The 15,566-nt window shown below is 46.1% G+C and overlaps 1 protein-coding gene across 1 annotated transcript in view; it reads right to left on the bottom strand.

The window, feature by feature from the left end:
* Positions 1 to 1,752: 1,752 nt before the first annotated feature.
* Positions 1,753 to 15,566, bottom strand: part of LOC142017414 (cytochrome P450 4B1-like) — a 43,525-nt gene continuing 29,711 nt past the window's right edge. The window contains exons 9-12 of the mRNA XM_075002230.1: positions 10,155 to 10,288; positions 6,360 to 6,424; positions 4,096 to 4,178; positions 1,753 to 1,927 (exon numbers count right to left, since the gene is read on the bottom strand). Of these exons, the coding sequence (XP_074858331.1) occupies positions 1,753 to 1,927; positions 4,096 to 4,178; positions 6,360 to 6,424; positions 10,155 to 10,288 (457 nt within the window). The remainder of the gene's footprint in view (positions 1,928 to 4,095; positions 4,179 to 6,359; positions 6,425 to 10,154; positions 10,289 to 15,566) is intronic.

Genomic DNA, 15,566 nt, shown 5'->3' with positions numbered 1-15,566 from the left:
TTTAAACACAGTCCTGGCTGACTATCCCCACTTTACGAGCGGTTAGGCCCCATAGTGCATGCACCGTTTGTAGCCCAAGGACCAGCGCATTTCAGCCCCAGCCCTGGGAACTACAAGTTGTGGACTACAAACTGCAGCATGCTGGGAGAACTCCCTAGTTCCTGCCAGGATGTGCATCCTGCCTGCAGCAGGGTCTCAGCAGAGAGTGAACCGAAGCAGCATGCAGGATGCAGGCAGAGGAGCGGGGCTACTGAACTGTGATCCTCTTTTGAGTTTTTCTACGGAATAAAGCCTGTTCTTGGTGGTTTGTCTGAGTGGGTCTGGTCTGAGGTACACACACTTTAACACACAATGCAGAGCACACCAAGGAGCCTCAGGCCTAGTCTCCCAAGTTATGTAAGAAATCACCAGGCTTCCCCAATGCTGATTAACCTCACGCTGGGCTAATGAACAGGAGGGGTTTGCACATTAAAGAAATTACATTCCCAGTACGGTCAGAATTAATTAATGTTCAAATGATCCACAGGAAAGACAAGGCACATTTATTGGGTACCGGTTTCCTCACCGTGGTAAAGGGTTTGGCACATTCAAAATACAATAGTCAGAAGAGTCAGCGACTAGTTGAGGCCTATGTATGCAGGAACTGACCAATCACCACTAAAGTCATTAGCTTTGGCTCTGACCCATATCGGATGGCTGTGTGGGATGCCCACAATAAGCCAATGTTGCCAGGATGCAGCGTCAATCCACGCTACGCCCGGCTCATGAGGCTGGAGAGCCCAGGAAGGGCAAAGAGTCTGTGGAGGTTTGAGCCTATTTAGGAGCAAAGTTCATTTTACTGGACTCTTTGTTTACCCCAAAACAGGTGAGACTGAACTCGATCTGACTTAGAGAAGTCACAAAGCTCTGCCACCATATGTGCCTCGGTCTCATCAGGGATAATGTTCCTAACACCTTAGAGTCCATCTTCATGTGGGATACAACACAATACTGAACAGCACCCTGACCCACAGGTACCCTCCCATCTATGGTAAAAGAAAAAGAATTCCTCATGGGCTCCCCCCGATGACTGAAGTGACACACCGGACCTATACATAGAATGCTTCCGCCAGCGTGCACAGGCAGAAATCGTGGAAAAGCGGCATCGCTTACCCCATACCCTCTGACTTAGAGAAGGAGTGCTTGAAACACTATCTCCAGCCATAAGGGGGCATGCAAGCAGTGAGTCCACACTTCTACATTGGTACTGGAATGTGAGATACCTTAGTCCATCCCCCACCCGTCCCGTATCTAGCAAAGGAAATAAATGTTTTAAGGTCGCAATGAGATTTCTACTTGCAGAAATTGGTTTTTAAAGGTGACCACTAGACCAAATTTTCAAATCTCATCTAATAACACAGGACTAAATCTCCTGCTGGTGTAAGTCAGGTAAACTCTGCAGAAATCGGTGGAGGTAGGTTGATTTCCATTGTCTGAAGATTTGATTAATATTTTCCTTCCTTGCTGATCAATCGAATTTCTTTCCCCCTCTGCCATTAAAGTAACCAGAAAGTGTTTGGGAATACAGTTTTAATAGAAGACATCATAAGGCTCAGACTAAATATATCTTTGACTGGACCAACACACAAGTTCAAGGCTCAAGTGGAATAAAGCTCTCTGCCCCCACACACCCCAAAGATGGGATTTTTAATGCATTTGATAATCAGATAACTTATAAAACTCTTATGTAATTTGCCTACTTATTTCACAGTGTCAGTGCTCATGGATTTTCTTCAAGTACACATGTATCCCATTTCTGGACCGTAAGATAAGCTGAGGTACTTTCTTGGGAGTCTTCGCTGGATCAGGTGAAAACTCAAAGCGTCGCAGGGACAAAGCAATGGCCACTTTCATTTCTATCATGGCAAACTGCTGCCCAATACAGTTCCTGAGAAGAGAGAGAGAAAACTGTGAGAACTTGAACTTCCTGCAGTTTGCACCAAAGCCCTTTGAAGTCAATGGGAGACTTTGTATTGACTGCAAGAATAACAACAAGGTTTTGAAGATACAGACAACTTCGGCTACCCCTCTGATACTACTGACTGCATCAGGCCTATTAAGATTCTTCACATCCCATTTATCCAACTAGAAAAAAGTAATTTAAAAGATTTAGTTTATTTGTCACTCTTTGCAATACTTTGATAGGTCAACTTGCTGGTGAACAATTCTCTGTGCTCCACAGGGTTCATACTTAAAGGAATCAAACTAGTTTAAGCCACCCAATTTATTAATTTATATGTAATGACCAGCCCAAGGTCTTCACAGGATCCATCACAGCTGTTCATTGAAGATATAGAATTCTACAGCTACAAGGAAATCCATCACCCCGCACTGAGCATGAACAAAAGATCAAATCAGCTTTTACTATGTTCTCAGTGGAGCCCTAATACCAGGAGATGGTACTGTCATTTATATATAGGTGCTTGTAATATATGTGGCATGGCTATGAAGTAACATAGAGAATTCTGAGCTAGTGTGTATTACTTAAGCAATATGTCACCAACGCTGGTATAACTTGCTATTGTTCTGTTTACTAAAAAGGAAGAATGATAACTTACACCAGTGGGGGACGTAGCTTCTGGAATGCATTGCTTGGCCGCTCAGGCAGCAGCTTCAATCACTGGGCTGAAGGCCAGAAAATGCCCTTTGTTGTTCAAGAAATGCCTCAATAGCAAGACCCCCCTTGACATGGCTCACTGTTAATGGGTATGAGCAAATTCAAGGGCAAATTTGGTTTTGCAGCACTTTGTTGGTCAGAGTGGCCTTTTTGCAAAACCAAGGATAGTTCAGCTACAGCATCCTTCATAGCAGGACTGGAGATGTTCATCAGAACGTACGAAAGGCCTTACTGGGTCAGACCAAGGGTGTATCTACACAGCAAAGTTATTTTGGAATGACGGCCGCCATTTTGAAATGACGTTGCGAGCGTATACACAACGCAACCGCTATTTCGAAATAATTTCAAATAGAAGACCCCTTGTTTTGAATTTAGTAAACCTCATTCCATGAGGAATAGAACCTATTCTCTTCGGAATAGCTTATTTCAAAATAACACTGCTGTGAAGACATAGCCAAGAGTCCATCTTGCCCAATATCCTGTCTTCCAACAGTGACGAATGCCAGGTATCCCAGAGGGAATGAAGAGAACAAATAATCATCAAAAAAAGCTGTCCTGTGGCACCTTTAAGGCTAACAATTTAATTTATTAGGTAGCAAATGACACTTTCTACTTTCGGATTTTAGCCTGAGCTTATGTTGACGGAGCAGACCAAAGACCCGCTTCTTCAGATTTTTGGAGCAAAAATGAGAAAACAGATTAAATATATAGAAGGGAAGGGGGAAGAAAGAAGAAAAAAGGGGGAAAAAAAAAAGAAAAAGGGCATCACCTACTATTAATATGACCCATTGAAAGAGTGAATTATGTTAAGCGGGATGGGTCCTGAACTGTTTCCCCACCTTTGATGTTTGCAAGAATGGCACCATCCCACTTAATTTACATATTACCCATTTCCTGTCAACCTAGTACATTCACTCCCCCTTCAAAAAACTCCCTAAAACCCACTTCCCTAGGAATCTACCTTGCCTTCTTTCCCTGACCAATGATTTCTCTATGCCAGCTGTCGGCAACCAAAATAGCAAGAAGAGCCACTTTTTACAATTCGGTAAAAAAAACTCTTCTAGAGCCACGATGCATGTGACTACAAGACAGTCCTTAATAAATAAGGTCAAACCATACATTTGTAACCCCTATCTGAAGAACAAGGCACACAAAATGATTTGTAATGTGATACATATTTACTTCAGGGCATTCACAAACTTTTCACATAGCCTCTTTCCTTGCAGTTTACCTGTGTATTTGGTACCACTATCTTCCTAACTTCTGCTCTCACAACTTCTCTCTCCCTGGAGGATGCTAGGGGGAGTTCTCACTGGAGTTAGTGGAAAATCTTCCACCTAGATTAGGGCCTGAGCTTTTGACAGCACTGACCCCGTGTTTATAAACTACCAAGTAGATCTGCAGCAGTGGACAGACATTGATCCTCATGTTCCCCTCACCTTGGTCCAGCCGAAAAAGGCATGTAAGCATGGGAATGTCTCTTGGAGGAGTTCTCTGGTGAAAACCTCATGGGATCAAACACCTGTAACAAGAAACTTGGGTAACTCAGATGACATAACATCATTAGAGCAAGTCCTCTTTCGATGAGCAGCTGGTTGTTCAGATTCTCGTCGTGGGCTGAATGAGGGCTTCACTGTGTCCTTGTCGTACAAGTGAGATTACAGCTCTGTAAATGATCTCTGGCTCCAACCAGAGCCCAGAAGAGCCAGGTGTGAGAGAGAGAGCTTTATTATACCCCTTTAATAGGCGCTACCATGAAAGAGTGGATAAGGAAGCTGCTCTGGCAGTCAGGAGACCCAGATTCTCTGCTCTGTGACATTGGGCAAGTCACTATCCCTTCCTTTTTGGCCCCCTTCCATCTTTTCTCTGTGTGGTCTATTTAGGCGGTAGCCATAGGTGCCAGCTTCTTGGGTGCTTTGGGGCTAGAGCACCCATGGGGAAAAATAGTGGGCGCTGAACACCCACGGGCAGGGATGGAGGACATAGGGATGAGTGCCAAAGTGGTTTTAACCCATGCAAACGTATGCCCAGATAAACATGTTAGCTGTTTAGGTGCCATAGGACTCCTTGTTGTTTGCCAGTCCAGACTCGCACACCTTCCCTTCCAGGACTGATTAGCCACAATCGATAACACAAGAGATTGTCTCAGCTGATGAGTGATAAAAGTTGCTGACACGCACACAGCCGTCATGCACGTCTTTTGGGAGGGCAGATTGGACTGCTGCCCAGGGCCGAACGCAAAGCTAAATCCCCATGTACGCCACGTAGGCATCCGGAGACTCCATTGTGCTGGGCTGGGTGATAGTTGCTTGCACTTTGCATCTGTGCAAAGTTACCTCATCCTTCTGATTTGGTAACATTTTACCTGTCACAGATGCTCATGTTGCACAGGTACAATTGCTGCACAAGGGACAAGCCAGGGGACAGACAGACCTCTGGGGTTTATAAAAGGAATTTTTCTCCTGGGCTACGTCTACACGTGCCCCAAACTTCGAAATTGCCATGCAAATGGCCATTTCGAAGTTTACTAATGAAGCGCTGAAATGCATATTCAGCGCTTCATTAGCATGTGGGCGGCAGCGGCGCTTCGAAATTGACGAGCCTTGCAGCCGCGCGGCGCGTCCAGACGGGGCTCCTTTTCAAAAGGACGCCACCTTCTTCGAAGTCCCCTTATTCCCATGAGCTCACGGGAATAAGGGGACTTCGAAGTAGGTGGCGTGCTTTCGAAAAGGAGCCCAGTCTGGACGCGCCGCGCGGCGGCAAGGCTCGTCAATTTCGAAGCGCCGCTGCCGCCCGCATGCTAATGAAGCGCTGAATATGCATTTCAGCGCTTCATTAGTAAACTTCGAAATGGCCATTTGCATGGCCATTTCGAAGTTTGGGGCACGTGTAGACACAGCCCTGATGTGCACCAATTCCCTGACTTCTGTCACTGGGCTACCCCTCTCTGCTTCTCCCTCCCCGATGCCTCTTTCCTGCTAGTGAGCCCATCTACCGACTCCTCCCCCTGCCTTGTAACGCTTCCAGAGCACTGTGAACAGCTGATCCGCAGTACTCAGGGCTTGTGTGTGCGATGGAGACGATCAAGACATTCAGGGTCGATCTTCCAGAGTTTGATCTCGTGCTTGGTAGATGCATGAGAAATCGAACTATCCTGGGGTGGCAGTTGACCCCTGCACCCCTCGCGGTCTATTGTGTGGAGTAAGGGAGGTTGCAGGGGAAAACTCTCCCACTGACCTCCCCATGTGTGGACGGCCAGGTAAATCAATTGCAGATAAGTGAATTCTGGCTCTGCAATTGCTGTAGCTAGAATTGTGTGTCTGCAATTAACTATCCTGCCTAGTATAGACCAAGCCTAAGGTAGCTCCAGGAAGGAGGGGAAGGAGCAGGGATGAACCATACGCACAGGAAGAGGTGAGGAAGAGGCAGGGGAAAGGCGGGCTATGGGGGAAGGGGTGGTATGGGGGCATGGCCTGAGGTGGAGGACAGGGCGGTTGAGCACCCCCAGCTAAGCGAGAAGGCAGCATCTATGGGGCAAAAGTCATGATCTTGCTCTGCGTTTGTACATCACCATACACAGTGGGGCCCAATCCATGAGTAGGCCCCGGTGGGTCCTACTACAATGCCATCAACAACAATGATACCACGTAACCTCCTTGTTATTCTACAGACAGTGCTTTATAAAGACGAAAAAGGGCCCTACCTCGGGATCGTTCCATAAGCTGGGGTCCCTGTGTATGAGATACACGTTGATCGCCACCAGAGCACCTGCAAAGCAACAGCAGGATACAGAATACAGGCAAGAGACAGGTCTTAGGCATAGATCCCCTCTGCTTGATCTGTGTTTTCTGAGGTGCTACGTGTTCTTACAACCACGCAAGCGAGGCATTTTCAGGCCACTCATCCCAGTGCCATTGCTCCATGGGAAGGCACGACAGCTCTCCCCCCAGACTTGCTGTGACAAGAGCAAAAATAATGCCTGGGGTCTTTCCTCGTGCTTCTCATCTGTAGATCTCACAGGCGACATAGCCAGGACAGGAAAAGTGGGTGGGCCCCAGCTTTCAGGTGTGCAGTCAATGATGGGGGATAAGGAAAGTGATAGAGGGCCTGGGGCAGGGCAGGAAATAAGGGGGACAGGAAGAACCAGATGTGCAGGAGGGATCTGGTGCCCTGAGGAGGTGGGAGGAGGCAGGAGGGATCCAGTGCCACGGGGGGAGGAGCAGAAAGGGCAGCCGGTGATCATATATTATCCATAAGGCTGATAAGCACACAGGCTGCACTCGGTGCAATAAATAGAATAGCCCCACTCTGTCGCTGGGCTTCTACCTGCATTCTCTTTTTACTCCTGGAGCTTATTCCTTCCTTGATGTTATTTTCTCTTTTAAATCAGGTGGCTTTGGTTTTAGGTTAAAGAATCGTATGTGTATCTAGCCCAGCTCAACCTCTGTATCTAAACCCCCTCATGAAAATCCCTTTAGTCCATGTCCCATTTGCTACATTTTTCACGGGAGCACCCGACAATGCCTCTTGGATCACCTAATGCTCCTTAGTTTACTTTCATGGCAAGGCTTCTGTCATCTTTCTTATCCTACCTCTGTTTCTAAACAAACTGCTTCCCACAAATATCAGAGAGGCAGCCGTGTCAGTCTGTATCTTTGAGAACAACAAGAAGTCCTGTGGCACCATAGATTAGCAGATATTTTGGAGCATAAGCTTTCATGGGCAAAGACCTGCTTCTTCTGATGAATCACAGAATCATGGAACAAGAGAGCTGGAAGAGACCTAAAAAAGCCATCGAGTTCAGCCCCCTGCTCTAAGCAGGACCAAACCCATCAGATCAGCCCAGCCAGGGCTTTGTCGAGGCGAGACTTAAACACCTCCAGGGATGGAGACTCCACTACTTCCCTGGCTAGACCATTCCAATGCTTCACCACCCTCCTAGGGAAAAAGTTTTTCCTAATGTTCAACCTGGACCTTCCCAACCGCAACTTGAGACCATTGTTCCGTGTTCTGCCATCTGTGACCAGTGTGAACAGCCTCTCTTCAGCCTCTTTGCAACCTCCCTTCAGTAAGTTGAAGGCTGTTATCAAGTCCCCCCTCAGTCTTCTCTTCTGCAGGTGAAGCGGATCTTTGCCCACGTAAGCTTATGCTTAGTCTGTAAGGTGCCATAGGACTTCTTGTTGCTTCCCACAAAGGCTGTGCTGCTCCGAGCTTCTGAATTCATCACAATCACCTCAGGCTGTGTTCCAGCTAAGAGCTCTGTCGGGGGCTAGGATAGGTCGAATCTCCCTGGTTCCAAACTCTGGGGCTACAGCGTCCCTTAACTCCCTCCAGTGCACCATTTCCTTAGGGAGGGCGGGAGCCGTCATTACTGGGATGCTGCTTGCTCTTCTTCCCATTCCTTTGTCAGGCACCGTGGGGAAAGTACACAGCCCAAGGGCATCCTCTTGCTCCTGCTTGTTGACAGGAGGGGGCAGAAGAGTAATTCACACTCTGTATTTTCCCCTCATCCTTGATTGTCAGGAGAACAGAAAGAAGAGCAAGCAGTGTCCCTGTGTGCACAGCCACTGCCCCTTCCCACTCCCACCTGCCCCAAAATTTCACCCTGAACGTCCCTAAATGGCACTCCTGAAAGTGTGCTCCGATGTAGCCAGACTTACTTGGTGATCCCTCCAAAGCTCACTGAAATAGACAGCTCACCACTGGTGGGAATGGGATCAGAAGGAGAGAAGGGTTTTATTTAGTAAGGAGCCCTGTTGGGTTCTGGGATGCGGAACCTGCCAGCAGGCCACAGCTCAGCCTGACTCTGAGGCAGTTGTGCTCAACTAGAATTGTGTGAGAGGCTTGGAATGGGGGACACATCAGCTACACTCTTTCCACTGCCCACATGGCGGTGTCTCGACATCCCACAGACCTAGTAGGGACAAGACTGGAGAGGCCCTGCACCCTGCGATGCTTCCCCATCTCCCCAAAAGGGACGACGAGTGGGTGAGCAGGATTCCACAGCTGAGAGTTAACCAGGCAGAAGCTCCATTTTGCCTCAGTCGTGGGACTGAGGGAAGGAGGTGGTGGGCAGAGCTCCTAGACTCAGAGATTTTCCCTTGGAGCAATGGACTACACCACCACCGTCACCATCTCCAACCCAGACAACCACCAGAGCAACATTTCGTCCTCCTTGTTCCCTGTATAGCTGCAGGATGTTTACAACCTGCAACTGCAGTAGTCCGTGTGTGGAGGAGAGGAAAGGGTAAGGTCCATGGATGTCAGTAGCATGGAAGTTCACGTACACAGGCCTGCTGATGGGTCGGGGCAAAGGGGGCAGATGCTTTCGGGCTCAATGATTCAAAGGCTCCCAGGGCTACCAGGCACCACCCCTGCTATTGTGGCAACAGCCACGGTTGGAATCCCAGCCCTTTAGATCACCACCGGAGCACTATGCCATGTACTCCAGGCAGCTTTGAGGGCTGGGGGTGGACTTGCCATGGTCCAGGCAGAGCCAAGGGCTGGGGAGAGGAGATGATGCAATCTGGGTGATGCTAAGGGCTGGCTGCTGCCAGCCCTGCCCCTTCTGTTGGAGGCATAAGAACATAAGAACATCCATTCCTGGGTCAGGCCAAAGGTCCATCTACCCAGCACCCCGTCTGCTGACAGTGGCCAGTGCCAGGTGCCCCAGAGGGGGTGGACCAAAGACAGTGATCAAGCAACATGTCTCCTGCCATCCATCTCCAGCCTCTGACAAACAGAGGCTAAGGACACCATTCCTAGCCCCTGGCTAATAGCCTTCCTGCCCTCCTCTTGCCCAGGGCCTTGCGGACACGGTTGTCTCTCCTACATGTACATATTCTCCTTTCAGCTCCTCAGCAGGCCCAAACCATTGTGTTACGGGGAGGGAGAGGCAAGGCAGTGCCATCCTGAGGCAAAGGCAGGGCTGGAGGCTACTCCCCACCAGTGCCCTAGGCCCCAACCCTCGCCTGCTCTGCATCCATTCCTTTACCCTCCCCCCAATAATGGGACTGGGGGATTACATAGGGCCAGGGGTTATGCATTGGCCATTTGAGAGCCCCAAGGTCCTCCCATTTATCACAGCCATCCCACCTCATCCTCTGGGTGGAACGGCTCTGAGGTGAGGGGAAGCCTGGAAAGTCTTGCAGGAATGTGATGAGATCACCAAGGGTGGAGGAGGCATTTAAGGCTGTGGCTGGTCTTTAGTCCCATCTATTAGGGACAGTAGGCTCCGCTGCAGCAGTAATGCAGGCAGATGGATTATGACAGAGGCCATGCTGAGACCAAATAACCTCAGGATTCCACATGACCAATTTGGTGAGCCCAGTCTCGGCATGGCTAATCGAACGGCTGTGGAAGAAACTGGTAGCTCTCAGCAACCAGCAAGGCAGGGTGCCGACATCAGGAAGTTTGCTTCAATAGCTGTTTGTCCCTTTAACTGACTTGTACACCTCACATGAGGTTTAACGGAAACAGGGAAATGGAATAAACTGACCTGCTGGTAAGTAACGGCCGTCATGGAACGTGATGGGTTTGCTGAGCTGGCGGCCCACAAAAGGGACTGGTGGGAAAATGCGCATACTCTCCTTGATGCACATGGTGGTGTAAGGCATCTTGCTAAGGTCATCCCTGCAAGCAACAGACATTGAGTAATGCACCCCTTCTCGGTGCAATAATACCGTCAGCCAATAGCTGTGCAGAGAATTCATGCTGCAGGTTGCATACAAAGCTTGAACCCAGGGTTCAGGCTTAGCTGCTGCCTATTAATGATCCTTCTCACTAGGTTTGCTTAGATTGCTTTTGCACTGATTATATTTGATTCTATTTTTAAGCCTTGTAAAACATACATTAATTGTCTTCCTGTGTGATGAAAACCATCAGAAAGGAAGCTGGGTGACTCACAAGCCATAAATTCCCATACAAAGACTCATGGTGAAGCCCAAGCCAATGCCTCTTTTATAGAGGCATTTATTGTTTGCATGAATAATGTCTATGAAATGCTGTCCTGAGATTCTCATTGAAGTCACTGAGGATGAGCCTGGCCCATAGCTTCCACCCTTTGCTGGTAGGTCTTCCCAATGGAATTAGCATGGGCTAGTTTAGTGTAGGTGAAGCCTCCCCAGGGCAAAGATCTAAGCATGGTAGACTTGACTAACTCTGTCTCCCAAGGTGCTCTACTAGGCTACATGTTGGTTTGGGTTCCTGGTGGATATTCCATTGCTTTCAGCAGTGCACTAAAGAGGGCTACTCTGTGAATTTGTTTCCAGGGCACTTGGTCTTTATTGCTGTCTGTGGATATGACGTGGGAAGGATACAAGACATAAGAAACTTCCAGAGGGCGCACTTATTGTTAACAGAGGCACTTCAGAAGGTGAAAGCAAACAGCATTTGACAGAAAGAACTTCTTGTGTGCATGTTGTTGAGGGATATGGTCTACAAAGACAACTGAGTGACTTTATAGCTCATCAGTTCTACAGTGAAAGGACAATTCCTTAATATGCATTTCTGTATCCCCCGGCCCCACAGTGTGAACCGTAGCACCTCAGTGCTACCGTAATACAAATGCCCGATAGCCTTACGGCAGTCATAGTGCCATTCATGACATCAATATTCCCCCGCAGAAGTTAGCAGTAGGCTTAATCATAAGTGTTTGAAGAGTTGGACATATAGGCTACATCTACACAAGAGGGTTTTTCTGGCAAACCCGGGCTTTTGTTGGAAAAACCCACCGAGTGTCTACACGCAAAATGTGCTTTGTTGACAGTTTGTCGACCAAACCCATCACATCTGCCAGCAGCTTTATACCTCTCTGCATTCAGGTATAATGCCTTTCTTGACAGTTTCCTGTCAACAAAACAGCCATGTAGATGCTTTGAGGCCCTTATGTTGAAAGACAGGGCTTCTGGTTCTCTGGGCAGCTCTGTTTGCAGAGCTTCCGATCAGCCGTTCTGACAAGAGGGAAAGGGGCAATTTGGCTGCTCTCAGTCAACACAGCAGATTGCTCTTTCGATCTGCTTTTATGTGTAGATGCAATCTGTTGATAGAAGCTTTGCCCGGAAATCCCTTCCAGCAGTCACTTCTGTTGACACGTACGTCTCATGTAGATGTAGCCATAGGCTGCATCTATGCTACGTTCCCCTAGTGGAAGGGGAATGCAAATGAGTGCGATTAAAAATGCAAAGGAAGCTCAAATTTACAAATCTCCCACTTCATTTGCACAATCTCGCGTGATCACATTTCCAGAAGTGATTTTTTTTTTGGAAAAAATAAACAGCTGTGTAGATGGGGTTCCTTCAGTGGGAGTGGAGGAAACATTTTTGAAAGACTCCTTCCTCCTATTTTGTTTCAGGAAGAAAGTTTCTTTCAAAAAGGAGATTTTTTTCCAAAGGAACCCCATCTACACAACTGTTCGGTTTCTTTTAAAATCACTTCCAGAAATGCAATCGCATAAAATTGTGCAAATGAAGTGCAAGATTTGTAAATCTGTGCTTTATTTGCACTTTCGATCACACTCATTTGCATATCCCTTCCGAAAGGGAATGTGTAGATGCACCCATAGTATCTTCCTGAAACATTAAGCAGTTGACCTATATTTAAAATTCAGGCCTCTCTGCATGGTCCCTATGGCTATGTCTACACAGCATCATTATTTCGGAATTACCCATGCCAGAAGAGATTTTTTGGTATAACTTATTTTGAAATAGCGCATCTACACACAAAATAAGTATGTCAATAATGCTCGGCTTTTCTGAAATAGAGCATCCACACTCAATAACGCCTATTTCAGGTTACAGCCCCTGGAACAGTATAGCTTATTTCAAAATAGCCCCTATTTCCTGTCTACACAGCCCCTATTCCAAAATATCTATTTCAGAATAGGCACTATTTCATATTTCAAAATAGTAGGCATTTGCAAATTATTTCAGAATAGTGTTTGTTATTCCAAAATAACTTTGTTGTCTAGACGCACCAGTTTCTGAAAGGACAGAGGCTTTGTTCGGTAAAGACCGAGTGGCTACGTAATCAGCAAAAGCTGTCATTAATTGTCATGATGTTTTTTGCAGCTCCCAGTGTGTGCCAAGTGCTTTGTGAATGAGTAGTGAGAGAAGGACCTATCCTTAAAGATTTACAGACAAATCAGTAGGGGTGAGCATTTGAGATTAATAAAGAATCTACAGTGAAAAATGTACTCATTGATTTCCACCTCCTTCTCTCTGCTCATGGAATATTATGTTTTTCCTCTGTGGGTTGTGACTGATTGCAAGTTTCTGGCTCTTTGTACACGAAATTTCATCTATGTAATTCAGCTGTGATTAGTCAAACAGTTTATATGAAGTTGTCTTACTGAATGAGAGTATGAGCGTTGCCAACAATTTTTGGTTCCTATTCAGCCATAGGGCTTTGAAATTTGCTTTCCACAGACATCCCTGCCAATAATTACCTTATCACTTGAATATTCTCACAGAGCAGGGGGACAGAGTGCAAAGAGGTAACAGGGAAATTCACTAAAACGTGAATATTCACAGCCCAGTCCAGGTAGTTTTGTCTGAGGGTATGTCTACACTACAGAGGTATTCTGGAATAGTTTATTCCAGAGTTATTTTTCCAGAATAAATTATTCCAGAATAACGCATCTATGCTTCAGGGAAGCCCCAAAATAAGCAAAACTTATTCCAAAATAGTGTGTCCACACATGACAGAGCCTATTTCGGGGCTCTAATCCAACATACTGGCTACGTCTACACTACAGAGATCTTTCAAAAGAAGCCATTCCAAAAGATCTCTTCTGAAAGATCTTTTGAAAGAGTGTGTCCACACACAAAAAAATGGCTCAAAAGAGTGATGTGCTCTTTCAAAAGAGAGCATCCACCCAGCATAGAATGGTCCAGGGATCAAAAATTCAGGCCTCATGAGGACTGCTCTTCTGAAAAAAAGGGCCTGCAGAACGTCTACACGTGTTTTCTTTCGAAAGAAGCTTTCAGAAGGGGATGCTCCTCCTGAAATGGGAAAGGAAGAGTTATTTTGAAAGGAGTGCCTCATTCTTTCGATTTACTTTCGAAAGAACACTTTTTGGCTGTGTCTCCATGTGCTGCTTCTTCCGGAAGTGGCACGCTAATGGGCTATAACCGGAAGATGCTAATGAGGCATGGATTCAAATTTTCCACTCCTCATTAGTGTATCGGCACATGGTTTGGAGGAGGGTTTCCTTCCAGAAGATCCCTGCGGGCCACACATCTGCACATGTACTTCGGAGTCTGGAAGAGCTTCTTGAACCATGTGCCGAAATGCTAAACAGCCACGGAAAATTTGCATTTGTGCCTCATTAGCATATTTCAGAGAGCGCATTAGTTTGCTGCTTCCAGAAGAAGTGGCATGTGTAGACACAGCCTTTGTGTGTAGATGGTCTGCTGGATCTTTTGAAAGAGCCTCCGTCTGTCAAAAAATCTTGTGAAAGAACTCTTTCTAGTGTAGACACAGCCACTATGTCTACACAGGAGCCTTATTTAAAAAAAAAAAAAAAAGCTGTTCCAGAATAGGTGCTATTCCTCATGGAATGAGGTTTACCAATTTTGAAATAAACTGACTCATCAGCATCATCAATAACTGTGGGCTCAGGCCATTGGTGTCTGATGCCTCTCTCACTATTTCCTTCCATCTTTCACTGTCCAGTGCGGAGTGGCTTAGTTTCTGTAGACCAGCTCCGCACCAATCTGCTATATCATCTACCCATTCATTCTCTATGGGGTCTGCCTCTCCTGTTCAAATCATCCATTATGCCAAATACCAGGGTCTTGATTTTTCGTTCATCGTTCATTCTGCACATATTTCCTAATAGTTGTAGCTTCCATTTTATAACCTTCTGCAGCAGGTTCTCTTTTGGCTGTATCTTCCTATATAATTCCTCATTGGTGACCTTCTGCATCCATCCTATTCTCAGAATCTTTCTATAACAGCTCCTTTCAAACATCAATATTCTTCTTTTCGAATCTTTCGTTATCATCCATGTCTCACATCCGTACAACATGCTGCTGAATACACACATTTGCAAGACGCTCAGCTTTGTTCTTAAGCTAATTGCTTTGCTTTTCCAGATCTTATCCATCATCTTCAAACTCACTCTTGCTTTCACTATTCTAGTTACTATTTCTTTCTTACAGTCTAAATCATATGTTATGTTGCTCCCCAGATATGTGAACTTCTCTACATTTTTAGTTCAATACCATCAACGCTGATCTTCCTTCCTACTTCCTTATCTCCAAACACAATTGGTTTTGTTTAATCGATGTTCATAATCAATCTGTACCGCTTCCCTTCTTCAGTTAATACCTACACCGTTTTCACTAGCTTCTCATCTTCCTCAATGATAACTATACCATCCACGAACCTCGAACCGACTGCTATTTTGAAATTATTTTGGAATACCCATTGTGTTGTGCAGACGTTCACAAAGTTATTTCAAAATAACTTTGCTGTGTAGACATAACCTGAGTGATCCTAACTAAAACAGTGTTGCAAAATTCTGCTTCCCTTTGACAACTGAAGTTTTTAATGGACAAATAAAATATTATTTAATTTTCTCATGGTCACCCAAGGTTCTCATACAAATGACAGTGACACAAGTTACTTAAGTATCTAGATTAGATGGATAAAATTTTGCACTGAAGCTGGCAGATTTTCATGGCATTTTTGCAGCTCAGCTTTGAAGCATAGTAACCACTTCTTTTCAGTAGATCTGAAAGTCACATATGGCACCGTTAAGTGGCTTGTTTATATGTCAGTCTCATCACTTGTGTCAGCTGCAGCATTAACCAAATGCCTCTGCAGAGCCAGCCAGTAAAGAACAAGAGCCCCACAAAGTAGTGCCTACATATGTTTAATGGAGGCAGTTGTTGGATTTATATAAGTC

Source organism: Carettochelys insculpta, chromosome 9, assembly GCF_033958435.1.
Source record: "Carettochelys insculpta isolate YL-2023 chromosome 9, ASM3395843v1, whole genome shotgun sequence".
Taxonomy (NCBI): domain Eukaryota; kingdom Metazoa; phylum Chordata; order Testudines; family Carettochelyidae; genus Carettochelys; species Carettochelys insculpta.
This window is presented reverse-complemented; position numbering and strand designations above follow the sequence as displayed.